Raw genomic sequence first — 19,972 nt, forward strand, 5'->3', positions numbered from 1 at the left:
TTGTCCCCGGGCACAGACATCTATCTGCTGATTAAAACGTGGACCAGGACCCATTATGTAACTGCTTAAAGAGATTAAACCAAGTCACCCCATGGGTGGGGGGGGGGAGGGAGGGTGGAGCATGCTGTCCATTGTTGCACACTCCAAAACACTGCTACGATGTTTGTGTTGGTGGGAGGAGGGCGTGGCGGGGAGCGAGGGCGAGAGAGGGCGCAGGCTTGCAGTGTTGTGTTTCTAGAAGCTGACCGTTCGGAGCCTCTCTGTTCCTCTTAACCTGCGATGTGATTGGATGGCGCTCTTCCTCGCCAAACTTTTAGCGATTACTCGTGATCCTGGCTAAATGCTTATATGCTGCTAAGTACAGCGTAGCGTTCAACTGCCGTGTGTGTGTGTGTGTGTGTGTGTGTGTGTGTGTGTGTGTGTGTGTGTGTGTGTGTGTGTGTGTGTGTGTGTGTGTGTGCGCACACACACACACTCACACTGACATTTATCATTCATATGCTGTATGTATCACACAGCTGCTACTTGAGCTTGACTGGAGAATGTATGTTGTGTGGGACTTCCTGCAGTGGAATCTGCCATCGGAACACTAAGAAGCAGAACTCCAACAGGCAGAAGGTTATGTATTCATGTTCAACATTCAAAGGCCATGTTGTTGTGTGACCCTGTGGTACAACATTGCATGAAGAGTGTCAATATTAGACGTTGCCATAAATCAGGACGGAATATACAGAAGAGTGAATTTATATGTGCTCACGTTTTAGCTAAACGATTGATTCTTCTGTATCTGATAATTTGCAATGTTGAAATGATGGCAATAAAAGTTAAAGGCATCTTTTAAATCCTAATCCATGCAGTACACTTGTCTAACACAACTGTTTTCTATATTTAACTGTTGGATAACGGCAATCATGAAGAGCACACTACGTAAGTAGTCGGCACAAATCCAGGAAATTGAGCTATTTCTGGTGTTCATACCAATTACAAACACAAAAACTCACTCCCAATAAATAAGCCCAGTACTGCAGTGTGCCACAGCCTTCGAATGGAGCGTCTTGAAATCAGGATTTCACACCACTTTACATGGAGTATACCCTGCGGGGCCTGTCTCCTCCTTAATGTCATTAAATCTTCTCTATAAACGCCCCAAACTCATCTCACTCAGCCCTGGGCTTATGTGTGTATGTATGTATTTATGAAGGTATTTATGTATGTATTTATGTATGTATGTATGTATGTATGTATGTATGTAGTGTATATTATATATATATATATATATATATATATATATATATATATATATATATATATATATATAGTGTATAATATGCTAAATATACTTGCTACAGTGAAAACGGCATTGCCACTGACGGTTGTGAGTATAAGTGTTGATCCATATCCGCATGCCGTATATCGCCAGTGTAACTTATTGCTTTCCCATTCCCAATAAAGTGGCTGGATATAAAGGCTTTTTACAGGTCCCGGTGGGTAGCGCCTGCTACTTCTACTGGAAGTCATTGAGCTGTGTGGCAGGCTGTTGTGACAAATAGCAGCGTGCACATATTTTACTGTGCCATTTACAATGCATGATCCAGGCTGCCCCACTCAAACGGCCGGGCTGAGGGCCTGCCGGGAATTACAGTGAGCCGGAGTTGTGTTTGTTTGTCAGGTGTAGTGCAGGCGCACTGCTGCACGCGTTTCTGCATACACATGCATGAGGCACGAAATCCTAAAGGAAGGGAAGAGTGCGCATAGACGCATATATGTACGCGCACATAGACACATTTTACACACACACACACACACACTCATACTGGCGCACGCATGCACACACACACACACACACACATGCACACACACACACACACACACACACACACACACACACACACACACACACACACACATATAATGTAGGGCATCAGTGCTGCTCCTATAATCTCGGGCAATATGAAATTGCGAGTGACCTGTAGATTATATGAGTTTATAGTCAAATAAAAGGGTGATGATAGTCAATAGAATTCTTGAGCTGGCTGGGCTCCTAAACAAGAGTGTAGTAGGTCCATAAGCAGAACACACACAGAACCATTCAATAAAGGAATCATTCCTTTTGGACAGCCTGCATGAAACTTAAAGATCTTCTTTGTGTTGTTCTTGTGATGGTATATACGTATATACATTTTTTTCCCCCCATATTTTATTTACTTTTTCACTAACTAAGTTTACATCACTGCGGGTGAGTTCACTAGCATTGCTGCTGATGTCCGTTTTTTCGAACCCTCCTCGACAGAATGACCAATCCTCTATTAAAAAAAGGTTAAAGTTGTATATGGATTATGGTTAGGTAAACGGTTGACGGTCCGATGTGCACCTCATTCGGACTTCAGTGCAGCCATAAGGGGGCAGCCACCAGTCGGCCAGACCTCGGCGCTCTCCGTTTGGCCGGAGTGAAACGCGGTTTCCCCACAGCTTATTTCCCACCGGCTTGACGCTCCAGCGCCGCGCGTCTGTGCGCACACGCGGGTTTCATTACCAACCTCAGCGAAGAGAAACACGGACAAATGTGAGAATTGACTCACGATAAACACTCAAGGAAATACATATTACATAGTCGTTTAGAGTCGTCTTTGATACAATTATTGTTGTCACACCAGCTGAATCGCCCTACGCTACAAAGCGCTTAAATGTTGGTCTGTCGTTATTTTAATGATTCATGTCCATCCCCACCGTCAAGTAATACGCGTGAACGTGAACAAAACGTCAAACCGCAGGAAAGACGTGATTGAGAAGTAGCGCGATAATGAGCGCGCGAGGGAGCGCGTGGCTTCCACCGCTACGGTAGCCGGAGGGCGGTGGCGTTTCTCGCGCTGCGTAAACGGAGAGAGCAGTGAGAGAAAGGGAGGGAGAGAAAGGTAGGGAGAGCGTTCAGTGGCCAGGCAGCAGCACCGCCGCTGACACCGAGCGAGGGACCCAGCGAACGAGGTGATTTCGCCTCTCTTCTTTTTGCTCAAAGCTCCAGCTCGCACGTTGTCAAACGGATTAGACACCGGGGACCCAAAGCGTAGGCTATCTACCAAATTTTTGGACTTTTTTTTTTTTTTTTCCTCGAGCAGACAATAAACACTTATTGGGGGTTCTGGTCCCGTCCCCCCCCCCACCCCACCCCACACACACACACACACACACACACACACACACACACACACACACACACACACACACACACACACACACACACACACAGCCCTCCCGTACACACAAGCAGCGGAGGAGCAGAGGAGTTTCTCACACGGCTTGTATGTGGAAAAGTGGACGGAGCACTGGGCCGAGCACTGGAATAGGACACCTGGGTTACCGCCGCTTGATGACAATGTGTGCCACGCCGGGGATCATGGTGCTCCTGGTGGTCGTACACCTAGGACTTGCCCAAGGTAAGCGCTGGCATTTTGCGTTTGCATTTCCCCCCTTCTTTATTTTATTTTAAAAAACACACATGTTTACGCCTGTAAACAGCCATGGATGGGCTGTTAGACAAACATTTCGAGTCATGTCCAAGTAGGTATTTTTTTGCCTGTTCATCTGGGATGGTAGTGACACTTTAGAAGTGAGGAGAAACTGTGAAGCCTGATCTGTTCTCCGCGGCGGCTTCTCTTTACAAGGCGTCATGATGTGGAGAGACGCGACGCGATAACATGAGGCGTGCAATAATTATTGATGATGTCAAGCAGTTTGATACGATAGCCTACCACTCACGTGCATGTTATTGTTTATTTCTTTTTTTTCCCAACCTATACACTTATATACACACACAAACATTTAGCGTCTATTTAATAACATAAATTGCCATTCACCGGCACCCCAAGGTGCGTGGAGCGAAAGTACGGTTTGCCCGATCATTAAACTGGAGATATTGTGCGTATAAGTAGTATTGTTGCGTAAATGATCATCCATCAATATCAAATATTGTTAGATCATGGCTGTGAAGTCATTTTTTTGCGCCCCATCTCTCTCCGTAGGCTATATGCACATCTATTGCGCGGGAATGCCTTTATTTTTCTCTCTCTGGAAAACATTTAGGTCAAATCCTGAGTATTTGATTTATGTTTCTCTCCGCTGGGTTCTCCAGTTATCACCTCGCCTATTCGACTTCCATAGCATCTCATCTATAGACTATGATCGATACCGACTGTGTGCGGTAATAACTTTGTTTTGGTGATTATATGCGTCCATCCCATAGTGGCTGTATTGGCCAGTGGCTCATATGGTATTCATTATTTTGATTGGGCTGTCAACAACGCGTGATTAAACGGTAAACAACATAATTCACATACAGGGACACCTGGAGAGTTGTATGGCGGCTATAACGATGTTACTTTTTATTTTAACAATCAAGCGATTCATTCTGTGCATAAGACCAAGGTTTCCAAAATAAGAGTTGTCTCACTCTGCGTTCGCTATTCACCCTAGACGCAGAGGGCAACTCCCATTTAAAGGATTAGCCTGCGACTTTTTACTCTTTTGACTCTTCTGGAAGTTGCTCTGATACTTTTATGTATATAACTCCGAATTTATAATTGTATTTGAAGGAGACACGCAGTTCTTATTTCGTTTCTCTTTAAGGGCTATCTTCTGTAGTTCAATTATTCTATCGGATTAATCTATGGATTGTTATTAGCCTAATTAAGAGGAATATTTTCTTTAATAAGGCTTTCTTTAACCATCTTTAATGTTTCAGTGATTTTGGTTGTAGTCTTTTTCTTTAATGATACTGTAAGATGTTCCAAGTACACTATTTTACACACACACACACACACACACACACACACACACACACACACACACACACACACACACACACACACACACACACACACACACACACACACACAGACTCACGCTCATGCTCACACTGACAAGCAGATGAGAGTGGGTGTCACATTTTCTCTTGTCAGTTGGAGTGCATGTGTTCACCTTTCATCTCAGTGTCACGGTGTTGACCCTCTAAAAAAACAACATAAGCCAAACCCTTTTGTAAGGGTGGACAGACTCTTGTCTACTACAAACTCAGTGCTCGCTTCGTTGTTGTTTTTACATCCAAAAAGCTGTTTATTCCAGAAAGATTTAAAAATATATGTCGACAACGCTCTCTGTACTTGCTGTCTGTTGTATCGAGACTTTCACATGAGGAGAAGGAGCAAGTGATTTTACTTGAATTGAATTTCCAATTAAATCGTGCCATGCTATTTGGTTTTCATTGCAGATTAGACATTCCAAATGGATGAGCCGGTGAAAAGAATCCTACTAGGGAATTAGAAACAAATAGTTTGGCTTGGTGACATCTCTTGTATCCGGGAGTCTGTAGCGTGTGGGTGGGCGTATGTGTGAAGCTGACATTCTGGAGGTGGGAAGATGTACTGAACATGCGTACATGTGATCTAGCTATAGGAATGTCTAGAATATATGTGTGCGTAGGCGCTCGGGCATAGACATTTTAGAAGGTTACTGTGTGTAGTTGGAATTGTTTTCAACTTCATTTGGCCGCTCATATTTGTGTGATATTTGCATCATGGCATTTTTAGCGCTCTCGTGCCATCTACAAATATGCTTTGTTCCTTTCCCATGATGCAGTGCAGTCATCCAAGGTTTAGCAGCCAAGGGACAGCTGGGGTGATTTGGAACCAAATGAATCAATCCGATTGGCTGGACAATGCAAGCCACAAAATATGAGTGATTGATCAGGAATAATGTGATGTGTGAGTGATATTAAGAGGAGGGGAGAGAGAGAGAGAGAGAGAGAGAGAGAGAGAGAGAGAGAGAGAGAGAGAGAGAGAGAGAGAGAGAGAGAGAGAGAGAGAGACAAGATTAATGAATGAAGAGAAGGCGATCTCTCTGGGTGGTTTGCACTGGCTTTGATCACTCCACTAGGACGGACACACACACACACACACACACACACACACACACACACACACACACACACACACACACACACACACACACACACAGACAGAGTGAGACATTTCTGTGTTGTAAGACAATACTTCATTCTGTGTGTGGTTGCATGTGCGGTGTTCGTGTGTGTGTGTGTGTGTGTGTGTGTGTGTGTGTGTGAACGCATTTGAGAGTGTGTGAAAGGACGTCTTTCACTGTGTCTAGGATTGTTTTGTATGGAAAGGCCCCCTGCTGTTAGGAGTAGCCTAGCAATGGCAGATCTCTCTCTCTCTCTCTCTCTCTCTCGTTCTCTCTCTCAGCCATTTCACAGACTATAACTTTTTCTCACCCGTAAGTTGTTTTTCTTGGTTAATGTGTGGGTTTGTTTATAGTCCCTCTTCCTCTCTAGTTGGCCTATGACTCTTACAGCACTAATGGTTTTACATCTGTTAACAGCGCACTCATGCGTTTCATACACATTTCATGGTGACCATGATGTGGAAGCCATTCATGAACAGTATCGCATGAAATGCGGGCATCATGTCAGGCAGTATAGCAGGCGGTACAAGGCTGTCTTCAACTGATGTTATGGGTTTAAGAAAAGAAAAGTTGACATGAAGTGAACTATGCCCTATACTATTTTATTCCATAGGCTCTGTATTACTGTCTAGGAGATAGCCTAGGGTGGAATAGCACTCTCTCTCCACTGGGGAAATCCTGTGATGAAGGATAATTGTGCACGTGCGTAGTTATCTGCTGCAGGGAAGAACCGACCAAAACAGGAGCGAGGAAGAAGGGAAAACAAGAAAGGATCAAATTAATGTTGGGAAGCTGACTCCAAGTGTCTCCCGCTGTTGGCACTAAATCCGTCTGGAGTGTCATATAAAGACTCGGAATTATGAATTTTTCATGGTCTGCGAAACCGTAGGCCACATTTCGGGTTCCTATTTCCACAGTTTTGGATTGGGATTGTGTATGTGTGTGTGAGAGTGTGTGTTTGTGAGTGAGCCCTGTCGATGTCCTTAAAGAATCCCATTTGTTCTGAATCAATGGCCTAAATAGTTCCCAATGGCTCTATGAACACTTTTTTGCTGCAAGAAGTAATAACCCCTTTCAAAGCGATTTCCCCCCCACACCCCCTCTCTTCTTTTCAACCAAAAGATTTAGCACTGAGATAAGAAGATAATTAAATTCATTCATTCCGTCAATCCCTTTATTCAGTCGTACAAGAAGTGTTTTGACTGTCGTTTATTACTTTTCCAAATGCCCTGTATTTCAAAGCTGTATAGTGGATCAGTTTTTTACTTTGAGAGATTATCCCAAATGAATATCGTGTTCATTAGCAGGCATTCATTTATATGGAATGAGTTGACGTCAGCCATGTCAGGAACCACTAACTGATATGTTTATGGTCTGCGCACCCAAGAGCCATGCTATGGTGCCTGGTGTCCTATTCTTGTGGTGTACTGTTTTGTGGAAACTGGATTCCCACAATAAACACTTGGCTCTGGTGAATAGAAAGAGCAGTGCCAAGCCACTGATTCCTGTCCTGCTCACCATTGTCTCAATTTTCTCTTTGTCATTTGTCCTCTTTTTCTTTTTAGTCTTTCTATTTTCTTTCTTTCTTTCGTTCTTTCCTTCTTTCTTTCTTGCTCTCGCTCTCTGTCTTTTTTTTAAACTCTTAGTCTCTCTCTCCCCCTACTGTGTTTCTAGCTAGATTGAGGCAGTTTAATTAGAATGTAGTTTAATTAGAGTGTAGTCCCAACAGTGGATGTATTGTTGCGCTTCTGAATGCCAAACGGGCCCACAAGGTTCCACGTATAGCAATTTGGTATACCAATCCAAAAAAGATTCTTCCGCAAAACAGTTTTTTTTCAGAGAAAAATGTCAGAATGGTTGTCTTTGAAATTGACATTTTATTAAAAAATATGGCACAATCAAGTGCAGAGCTTATTGGAAGAGCTAAATGTTGAACTCACACACACACACACACACACACACACACACACACACACACACACACACACACACACACACACACACCCACCGTCTGATTCCAACACATTGAGAGAGAGGAGGCGGGCGGACGGACGGACGGACAGAAGGAAGGAAGGAAGGAAGGCGGGAGAGCAGGACATGGAGATGACAAGTCAGAGGAACGGCTAGAGTGGCGCCTTCACCTCCACCGCCGCCGCCTCCGCCAGACCAGCTGCTCTGTATTGAAATCTCCTCTTGTATCTGTGTTGTAAAGCCCTGCAGTTATCCACCGCCAACAGCCCAGGGCCGTACATGGTCGATATATTGTTTTTATTTGATCCCGTAAAACTCCCAGCAAATGGCCCCAGCCCACTTTTATTCCCCTCGCCAACAACAAGAGGCCACAGCGTTCAGTGAGGACAGGCCATTACTAGAAGAACACGCACGCGCATATATATATAAATATTTATTCTGCTTGTCAAGAAACGGGATCACTCTGTCTCTCTCTTTCTCCCGCCCCCCCCCCCCCCCCCCGCCTCACACACACGCTCTTTCCGGTAACATGCATGTTCTTGACACCCCCTTTGGATCTGTGCCAAGCTCCCAATCTGCTCCTGCTGCAGATCCTATGCTTGTGGCGTTCAATATGTAGACACAATATGTAGATGTTCTCATTTGAATTAGCATACATTAGGTTAACCGTATCAGCCAAGTTTTCTTATTGTACATTCTTGTTCTTTATCAACTCAGTGCACTTCATACCCTTCAACACACACACAAACACATGCATGCAACACACACACACACACACACACGCACACGTGCATCCACCCGCCCGCCCACACCCACCCACCCACCCACACACACGCAAACAAATGAAGGCACCCAATGCACGCTGACGTCGCATTCAAAAACAATTTCCCCCACTCCGCTTAAAATACTTTCGGGGGCCACACACGACCGCCAGATGGGTTCTGGGTGTTTTCGATGAACCGTGGGCATTCAACATGCGTGTTGGGCGTATGTTCATATTGGGTGCAAGTGTTGGATGAAGCGGGAGCAAGAGGGAGAGAGGGACTTATTCCACGCACCATGAATATGTAATACTGCCGCTATTGAGGGAAGGCGGTACAGCGCGACAGGGGGTCTGCTAGACGAAGAGTGTTGGGGGGTGTTTTGTTTAGCCTGAATGTGCTTATTGTGCCGCGCATTATCCTCTCGAGGAAAGAACCGGAGGGCGAAGGGAGTAAGAGGGGAAGGAGAGGGGAGCGACAGCCAGCCGGGAAAACAAAGGTCGACAAGTAAACATGAGCAAAGGGCAGCAGGGGGAAAGAGGCATGGGAGAAAGAAAGCGGGGGGGGGGGGGGGGGGGGGAGAGATAGAAGGAAGACGAAGAGCGAACAAGGTGGAGTGTTTGTTGCTTTTGTTTTTTCGGGGGTGAAGTTGACATTCAGGCCGCTTTAGATACGAGACAAAAGCTGCACTGTAACGGGCTCATTCAGCACTCAGTAGTGTGGAAAGGGAGGGAGGAACGGGGGAGACGGACGGAGGGAGGGGGGGAGGGAGGGAGGGAGGGAGCATGCTGAGCAGTAGTTTGGAAGCCGCCTCACGGATTAGTCGTTCTCTTTCTCCTCTCTGCTTTTCTTTCCATTCTCCATCCTCCTTTCAACCCCTTCTGTCTCTCCCTCCGCTGGGTTTCCCTCTTTCTTTCTCCTTCCCAAGTTTAGATTTTCTTTCTGTCGTTTCCCCCTGTGCCGTCCCTTTTACTCTCCTTCTCTTCTTCCCCCCGCTCCGCTCCACCAATGGTTCAACAGTGACTCCTTCTCTCTCCCTCGCCTCGCTCTCCCCCTCGGTCCCTACACTGCCAAGTGTGTCTGTAATCTAGTGGCCCATCTGACGGAATATGCAAAAACCTGAAACCATAATTACTATAATCACCGACTGTAACTTTTACCTCCTAGGCTTACGTCGGAGCTCTGGTCACGCATTCACACACGCACGCACACACACAGACGCGCGCACACACACGCACAGAGACACACGTAGGCACTTTTATTTGCACTTTCGTGCATCATGCATACAAACACACACCCTTGCACACAGACGTGATGCAAATAAAAGTGCACAATAAAATCTGAATGCATACAAAGTCACAGACATCCAAATGCAGTAGATTCAAATTGAGGATGTGAAATTGGCTTATAAATAAGCACATTTTTTGTGCTAAAAGAGCACACACACACACACACACACACACACACACACTCTAATATATGCACTAAAAACACTAAAAAGCACTTACGTAATAAAAACGTACGTGAACACATGCAACACATGCATTCACACAACACTACACTGTTCGTAGGAGGACTTTTACGTGCTGTAGTAGTAGAGCTAGCCCACTTTCTCCACACGGGGTCCATATTTTACCCGGCGACAAAAATTATGCGTAAGCAGTTTGCTTTGATTAATTTCAACACAGCCTTTTAAGTGGTTAATGAATGCGGGCAGCCCGTTGCTGAGAAGGCACGTTGGTTTGTTCCCCCTGTGCCTGCGTGTGTGTGTTATAGCGGACATGTAAAGATGAAATATCACATTGTTATTTGCAAGAATAATCCATTGGCACAGCAGTTTTTCTTCCTCCCAGAGGAGTTAAAGTAATTGCAGGTAGCCAGGTATTGTAGGTATGAGAGGGAGAGAAAATAGAGGGACAGAGATATTGAGAGCAAGAGAGCGAGAGAGACTTACGACTGCCGTAAATTATTGCATCTTGGGATATTTGGCCCATATTGTGGGGTTGAAAGACTAAAGGTGAGGAAAAGAAGTGAGGTGGATGAGGCAGAGAAGAGCAAACTCTACTAGTCTTGTAGCCGTAGGGAGAGCTCTGGGTAGGGAGAGAGGGAGTGAGGGAGGCACTTAAAGATGTACTGCCAGCCTGGTCATTAATCAAAATTGTCAGCTAAGTCGATAGAGAGACTAAGGCGGATACATTTTATGTTCGTTAAAATATGTCTGTTTTTACCTTCACATGTTGTGTGGATGTTTTGCAACCGCTGCTCAGGCGCAAAAAACAAAGAAAGACACGAGAGAATTTGAAAAAATCCTTGCTTTACGAGAGAACCGCTGGGTTCGATTTGAGGAGTCAAAATATTGTCGACATTTACGGAAACACATCCAGCATTAGTGTGTGCCCTTTTCTGTGGAGGAAAAGTTTAGCCTGGGAGCTGATGAGGATGATGGACATCTACTTCAGCCCATTGTACAAATCTCCATAAATAGTACATGGAGGATTTTTTATCCCACATTTGTTTTTGATTGGATTGAAACCAGAAACCTGTTGCAATCTCACATCAAAGCAACCACAGCAGGAGCGAATAAATAAAGATTACCAGCAGGCGCCTGGATGTATTTTGCCTACAGCCATATCATTGTAAAAACAGGAACATTTCACTGTAACACAGCGGAATCCCTTATTAGCTCTCTGAGCTTCTATATGTTATCATTTTGAATTGATCTACACTCTCGCTCCCACTCTCTCTTGCTCCTCCTGTCCTTCAAATCCAATGTTAATAAACAATGTAAACCATTTCCTTGGGGATAAAAATAAATGAAGTACTCTGACAAGCGTGTTTGTATTTCTGCAACAATATCTGCGTTTCCATATTGTTTCAGGGTTTTGCAATCTTCCATCTTGTTTGGGTCTCAAACAAACAAGAATGAATGTATTCATGCCATGCTATTCCTGTGAAACAATGCAAAATAACAATAGGGATTTGGTTTCACTGTGGTTATGCTGAAGTATTGCTTTAAGCTTCAGTCATGTTTTGCTGTTGTCTCTTTGTACACGTTCTTCCCCTTTTTTTGATAACTTTTTGGTGTTCCATGTGCTGTGAATAAAGAGTTGGGGCTGTGTTTCCATAGGGAAATCACAGAGTGACTCATATGGGGAAAAATATGAAATGTGCAAAATAAATTGCCACATGAAAGGTTGCCTTTGAGAAAAACTGACATGTTGTCTTTACTGTTCTATGTTCTTTGTGATGTACCTTGATTGGCCGTTGGCGTGTCCACGGTACTAATGAATCATGTGGAAAAATAGTTATAAGCTACACAAGTTATATAGACATGATGACAGATAAATGAGAAAAAGTATAGCTGTAATCCAACAATATATTTCATCTGCGATTTGTCATATATACAGCCCTTTAAAAGACATCCTGCCTCAGTCACATTTATTTTCTACATTTTCGAGAAACACAACATCTTTTAAATCAATTAGATGACGCATGATATAGTCACCAACAGAAGAAAAAAAAGGCAACTGCGCAATGATACAAATCATTGCAAAGGGAACATCACTTTAGAGGGCGATGGAGTGCGTGATGGATGATATTTATTATTATTTTATGCTTCTGAAGAGATTTCTATTGTATCCCAAATTATATTCCCCCCCTTCCCAACAGGAGTGAATAGTAGAAGTAGTAGTTATTGTTGTTATTATTATCATGGGGGTTGCCGTAGCGAAAAGCACAGGTCAACTGACCATGTTTTTGTTCAGGTTGTAAAGCACGTTCCAACTTTGCTTTGTTTTCATTGATTTCCTCCTACATTTTTTTGTGTGTGTGTGTTCGTGTGTGTGTGTGTGTGTGTGTGTGTGTGTGCACGCATAATGTTTGTCTCTGTAAACATGTTGTTTTGTGGAGGTGGGCACAGTTGTGTTTCTGTGGGTTTGATGTGCTGCACATGCCCCTTAGCCAGTCCCAGATCACTGGTGCTCTGAAACTGTACTTAATAAGTACAGTTACAGTACAGTACAATACAGTAAAGTACAATAGCTTAATAATAATAGAATGCAACAAATAATGATAACACTACATAGAGCTTACGTTAGACATTTATTTTTGAAATGATTCTTTGGTTCTCTATTTTGGTGATTTTTTGTCCTTCCTTAAATCACTATTACAAAAACATTGAGTGTATTGGTTGAGAAGTTAGCCAGGTTCTTTTTTAGGTTGGATGTAAGTAATGTAACTTGTAGGACGTCAGTTCACTATGTACTTCATTAAGTTCACTAGAACAGTGGGTTAAACATGCTTGGTCTTAATGTAGGCAAGCATGTAAACATATCTTGCGATCGAGTGGAAGTGTGAACATCACATCACATTTGAACACACTAAAGTTAAGTGTTGAAATATCACAGTGGCAAACCTGTCCGTCCGATGAAACACTTTATTCAAAGCTTTTATTAGCACTAAAAAAAAAGAAAAGATTTATTGCTCCAATGAGCCTAGCACAGATTGACGCTACCACACTTCGAAACATTTCTCTGTCACTTGTTTATTTCTTTTTTTCCCCCACATCATCCATCCTTTAAAATGGACTCACTGTTGCCGGCATGAAAGATCTGACATGCTGTTCATAAAATGTTCACGCATCGCATCATTATCGCCGTTTCCATGGCAGCCCCTGGGGCTCCCCTGCTGTGATTCAATTGCTGATGAAATCTGGAGGTAATTTGAAGAAACTGGTGTACATACGCATGCACCCACACAAACACACTCACAACAATTACAAGCGAAGCAATGCTGATAATTAGAAGCATATAATAACAACAATTCTGATCCCACTCGTTAAATCCTTCTTAAATGAGCCATTAGGTTTGAAAGTGGTCATTTTCACAGCTAGGTATCTCATTTTTTGGATGATTGCCAGGCAAGAGAAAAGAACCACCAATTAACTAACTTATTATTAATAATCTATTATTTTCCAATAACTTAATCTCGAACCTTTTGTTTGTGCTCCGTTTTCTGCACCTCCTGTTGCACTCCTAACAATACCTGGAAGGATGAACCTCCTCATCTGGGTTCCTTCTGAGGATTCCCCTTGGACTTGGGGAGTTTTTCCTTGCCCTTTTAGAGGGCTTGGGTGTCATTAAACGTGGAGCCCGGGTGACCCGTTGTGACTCTAACTATGATTAAGGGGCTGCACCAATACACCCGACCGACTCCACGGAGAGTTTCCGTTCTTCCAGTGGAGACCCGGTAAGCCTCAGTGTCCCCGCCCCCACCCCTCTCGCCACTCCACCCTGAGCCGGCCGCCCCAGGCACAGCTGGCCAAGTGGCCGGCCTGGTAGTCACACACTTTTTTTTTTCCAGCTCCCACACTGGCTCGTTGTCCGGTGACATGTGGCTCAATTTGCCCGCCAATATTTGTGAGCAGACAACAACACACTCTATTACTCTGGGACAAGTGTCTCTGCCCTGCTGAGCAGGAGCAAACAAGGGGCTTTTTCCACACCCCAGGACGGGGAACACAAACACATGAACACACACACACACACACACACACACACACAGGAACGCAACCGCACGCACACACACACACACACACACACACACACACACACACACACACACACGCATACACACATGCTCATGCACAATCATATAAATACAAACAGGCATACAAACAGGGACGCGAAGCATACATGTACACACACACACACACACACACACACACACACACACACACACACACACACACACACACACACACACACACACACACACACACACAATGGCACCAGTGGGTGTGCTTGGCAGTGAAAGGGAGGCATGTCACCATGACTGTGTCTGCACTAAGTAGCCTGGTGCTGGCATGTTCTTAGCCATTTCAGCCCCTTAGTTTGGTTGGGAGGGGCAGGCTCCGGGCTGTCCTACATACATTCCCCTTAAGGAGGGACATGGGTACCCATGTACCCATATACACACTGTAGTCCTCTACATAGTCTATCACGTGAACCTCTGTAAGCCACCTTGAAGTGCAGGCAGCTTTAGTTTCGGTTATTATCCAGTTGTTTCAAAGTTTAGTAGTATTGTATTGTTTTGGTCATGGGGTGATGTTGCGCAGTGACGGGTTTCAGTGGTGTTCTTTAAAATGGGACTAGTGTATTGTGATATAGTTCAGTACACATTGTGATTGGCTGGTTGCCATTCCCGAACGCACTGTTCTTTAGCATGCCCGGGTGTCGCCCATCACATGTGGCTGTTTAACCGATGCAAATCACTCACAACTGTGCCGTCAGCGCACGTTGCAGCGTTGCCATATGAAAGACTTTGTCTCGCTGAGGTCCGCTGTGCTGCACTGCTTGTCAAGTAGGCATCTGTAAGTTATAGCTGCCGTGCTTCCCCACAATGACATCATCCGTATAGGGTTACATTTGTGTGTGGCTTGACAAGACGAGTGAGGGAGGAAAAAAAAAACCAAAGGCCTTATTATGAGAAGAATGCAAGGTAGCCTTCTGAACCAGCACTGTCCCTGTGTGTGTGTGTGTGTGTGTGTGTGTGTGTGTGTCTCTCTCTCTCTCTCTCTCTCTCTCTCTCTCTCTCTTTCTCCCTCATTCTCTCTCTCCCCTTCTCTTCCGTATTCACTTTTCTCAGACATTTTTTTCTTGCTTCCTACTTTTGTCCCTCCAAGATTTAAAACTTTGAACAAAAGTCGCCAAGAATGGAAAGGAAAAAAAGCAACAACGTATGGGAGGCGTTTGAAGTTTCCCTTTTGTTGTTGTTGTACTTCTCGTTTGCTGAGAAATGTCATCTAAACCCAAGGAACAGTCTCAAAAGAAGCCGAAAGTAGCTGACTTCAGCCAGACAATGCCCCTGGCTGCATCGAGCTCCACCAAATCCTTGTATTGTTGCCGTGGTTATTTGTGTTGCTCTCTTCCTCTGGGGCCCTCGAGGGCCTTGGTTTATCTCCGTTCAGCGCTGAGGTCCTGTCAGAGAATGAGGGCACTGCCGCCATTTTGGCTCCAGGTCAACATGTAACTTTCAACTTTTTTTAGATTGTTTTCGGTTCAGAATTGAAACAAGAGTTATCGTAGCTGACAAACTTTTCAGTTCATTTTTTGGTGTGTTTATTATTTAGTCTTGAAGGGTTTCTTGGTCATTGATATGATTTGCATGAGAAAAAAATAATCAGGAGAAGAATGTACCGGAGGTGATATAAGATGAATAAAATATTCCGGATTTTCCACCAATTTATGACAATTTGATGAAGACATTTCATTCAGACAGACCGTTCATACGAATGGACCATCCAAAATGTTTGGGGAGGTCACATAATAAAAAGGAGTAAAAAGTAAAGGAGTAAAAAAAAAAAAGGATGATGCTTTTATAGACGTTAATAGCAAAAAATAGTTTATATTTTTGGTGTTTTCGCCCAGAGGTTGAACGGAACATGGGTTGAACTGTTTGACATTGAAACGTTTGGCATAGTCCCTTTGGCATCATGTATTTAAGGTTTTGAGCCCTTTCAGCACTTAGACTCAGAGCACTTTTTGACTTTGGCCTGATGAATTATTTATAAAAGTGCAGCATCTTAAGACCTACGACTCCTAGAATGGCTCTGACCATCTGGGCGCCAATGCGTTGAGAGTCTCCCACTCAAGAAGACCTTGTTTAATTCATTAAATAATTGGCGTCAAAAATTGATGGAAATTGATTTAAATAGTGTCTTAATATAGTTTTAGTTATCTGGTTACGCAAGCCCTCAAGTAAAGAGCTTGTTATGTAGCAGGGATTTTAGCTGTACGACCCAGAATTAATTGCAGAAGTACAACAACAGAGTTGTACATTTTTAAAGAGCGAGAAAACAATCTATAATTAAAAAGATAAATTTTCTTCCGTACAGATTCACATTCAGATGTAAATACACCTCTTCACTCCACATTGAAACTTTTGTTCTTACATTTTCTCGAAGCAGCCATTTGAAGGGAAAGCGTTTCATTAACCTTACTGGCTGTGTATCAACGGGGCCCCAATGACACACAAAAGACACAAAGTACACGCAACAAAGTGCCGAAAGTTCAAGTTCTATTTCAGGAACTCTCCGGCCAAATCAATACTTAACCAAACAAGAAGCCCTAATCAGTGGGAACAAGCAGAGTCTGTTCTGTTGTTGCAGACCGGGCGCCGCAAGCAACATTTCTGAAGAAAATCAATCCAAACACGTTCACAATTTACCGTGTCAGCTATGTAGACCGGGAAGATCACACACACACACACCTCCACACATCTACATGTAGATCTGAACGACACATATACACCCACATAGTGACACACGCACGCACACACACACACACACACACACACATACTCACACACACACACACACACACACACACACACACACACACACACACACACACACACACACACACACACAAACAAACGCAATTAAACTTCTCAAGTGTTCGATTAAGTGGCCATTTAATCCTCAAGGAGCCTTTTTGTCCCCCAGCTGGTTGTTCCGTTAAGGAACTCAGGCACACACACACACACACACACACACTCACACACACACTCACACTCACACACACAATGTCAGATAGCGCCATGTGACAAACTATTGATTGGTGTCTTCCTGTTGTTCTGGTGCTGCTGGGTAGACAAGACGGCAATAACGGAGCGCCATTGTTCAGCTCTCCCATTGGCCGGCGACTTGACGACGATTGATTGCCGTCTTCTGCTTCCCGACAAGTTTCTCTGTGCATGTCTGAGCATGTTTGTACGTACACGGTACTCTTTGTGTCAAATCAAGGTTATTGGTTTACCCTTTTATCGCAATTACTCGTGGAATGGTTTCCCAGGCCTGCGTTAGTGCTCAGCCCCTCCGAGTCTAACTCCCCGTAACCCCCCTGTGAACGTGTTAATGTGGAACTAGATTCATGTTAACCACAGCGTTTTTTGTTATTGTGTCTGTTTGTGCATTCCGTGGGTGTTCCTCGCATATAATGGGGGGGGTCGGTCATGTCCCCCCCACATTTGCCATCAAAAATATTAGTGCATGACTGGTCTACTAGTTCAGGGTTCTTTTCATTGCTTCACAATCAAATCCGTTCCACTTCATCAGTAGGGGGAATACCTATATCATTAGAAATCCAGTACACGTTTCCTCTATATGCATTCAGCAGCGGCGGATTGTCAGCGCCACTGCAAAAAAAAAATTGCCCAAAAAAAAATTTGCCCAAAAAATAATAATCTTTTTTTTCTAAGGCTTATGATAAATATCAAAGAAATAGCTGAAAATCAACATAAAAGATGAACTTAGTTTCTGCCAAGTTCAAGGCACATTTGCACAATGATCTGGTCTCAGCAGATACCTTGACTCTGTTGGTTGTTATGTCATATTTGGAAGCTCAATCTGTACATTTTTCCCCAAAAAATCTCACCAGAAGTAACCATTTAAAGGGTTATTTTTCAAAATTTTCTTTCGGGGGGGGGGGGGGGGCATGCTTCTGGACCCCCCTAGCGTTGCTAGGTTACCAACTTACAGCACTACTGCTACAAAAAAATTGTGCATGCACTGCCCAGGTACGACAAAACCCTCACTGAAGCCTATGTTGAGAGTCGGTTCAACGACAGTGGCATTTTTGCGGGATGCATGACATTAATGTAGGGCTATTTGTTGCCTCAAAGTTACCTCATTATTTTCTAATTCACTCTCAAATTTTTTAAATCCAACTATTTTGCTCTCATTAAATAGAGTTGTCAGTGTCAGTCCTCTGTGTATCACACCCAAACAAATAATAGTAGTCAGTAATTGCAGCCCATGCCGGCTCCAAGGATAACAATGAAAGAGGGAGATCTTTTTAAATCTAAAAACATGGTAAAATGCGCCATCTACTTCTTTCAAAAATTTCTGGGGGAGGACCCCCAGATCCCCTGCCAAAATATATCGTCCCCCCCCAATCAAAATGCTGCTGACGCCCTTGGTTCCTTGTGTACCTGAATCGGTACACTCCTTAGCCTTAGGTGTTGAAGTGAAGTGCATAGAATCATCCCGCTGCACGGCATCAGCGATGACCTTCCGAGGCTTGTGTCCACCTCACAGGCATCACTTTAGCCACGTTGTATTCTGAATCCCCGAATACCCATCTATTCAGACTCAGAGGCCGTGGACCTCTATCACGCTCACGCCGACTTTCTTTCATGGCTGTAAAAACGGAGCTGGGCTGAAAATAAACGATATTTGTGTGTTTGTCGAGCAAGGTGAAAACCTGTGCATTAACGTCCACACCATTCTGTTGAAATAAAGAACATTCTCAACGAGGACGTCACATCAGCCCCCGTTCACGCTCATTCATTGCCGCAAATCCTCACTTTGTTGATGCCAACTCGTGTTTGAAATAATCATAGTTGGAATAATGACGTTGATTTCCAGGCCATAACCCTTTCACCAACCACCTGTGGGTAATGCCGCAAATTAACAACATTCAAGTTAATTTCAACCCATCTCTTAGAGTGGTAAATCTTTAGCTCTTTCCTCCCTGAAATCCCAGACGGCCTCTGGGTTCATCCTAGATGCCAAGGCTGCACCATATGGCGACAAGGCGAGAATTAGTTTTTATTCATGAGTTCATCGTGTAGTTGTCATCAGGGCTCCTATTAGAACGGTACCATGTGCCAGGCCCTCAAGTTTTTTACCATGCCATACAAGGTTATGCAGTGCTAGACTGCCATGCCCGAAGCCCTACAAGCCATCCCTGAATAATTCATGCTATTCTCACTTTGTTCATTTATTTCCATCATCAATCTGTTTTGGAGCGACACTGAAGGAGGGCACCTAATGGTAGTTATGCTTTCTGCTTGGTAGTGAACAGAGAGTCCTCTGAGCACCAGACATCTTAGTGAATCCCACCGCCCTTGTTCACTGGTTTTGAATTGGTCTCTCTGAGACTGGCTGAGCTGCTTGCCCTGCATCTGTTGGCCTTTCATTAAAACATATCCCACTTTTCAAGAATCGCTCATGGCTCTCTGCATGGGCATACAATCCAAAACACAGAGTGAGTCTGTGCTGTGTGTGTGTTTCTGTGGCTGTCTGGATGTGTGTGTGTGTGTGTGTGTGTGTGTGTGCTTGTTATAAGAATGGTCGGCTTGCCTGTATTAGAAGTATGTTCCCTTATATTCCAAATGAGTTGTAATGAACGATTTGTGTCGACGTGAAATGAATGCAATGAAACAAGTGAACCGGTTGACTCCTGTGCAAACTTTGCATTGCAGACAGA

The 19,972-nt window shown here is 44.0% G+C and overlaps 1 protein-coding gene across 1 annotated transcript in view; it reads left to right on the forward strand.

Annotated features, from left to right (window-relative positions):
- Nucleotides 1-3,286: 3,286 nt before the first annotated feature.
- LOC311343273 (netrin receptor UNC5C-like) overlaps nucleotides 3,287-19,972 on the forward strand; it is a gene marked incomplete at its 3' end in the record, with an annotated part of 149,673 nt that continues 132,987 nt past the window's right edge. The window contains exon 1 of the mRNA XM_084468150.1: nucleotides 3,287-3,431. Coding sequence (XP_084324276.1) covers nucleotides 3,299-3,431 — 133 coding nt within the window. The 5' untranslated portion in view covers nucleotides 3,287-3,298. The remainder of the gene's footprint in view (nucleotides 3,432-19,972) is intronic.

This window comes from Micromesistius poutassou, assembly GCF_964030765.1.
Source record: "Micromesistius poutassou genome assembly, chromosome: 5".
In the NCBI taxonomy this organism is placed as follows: Eukaryota; Metazoa; Chordata; class Actinopteri; order Gadiformes; family Gadidae; genus Micromesistius; species Micromesistius poutassou.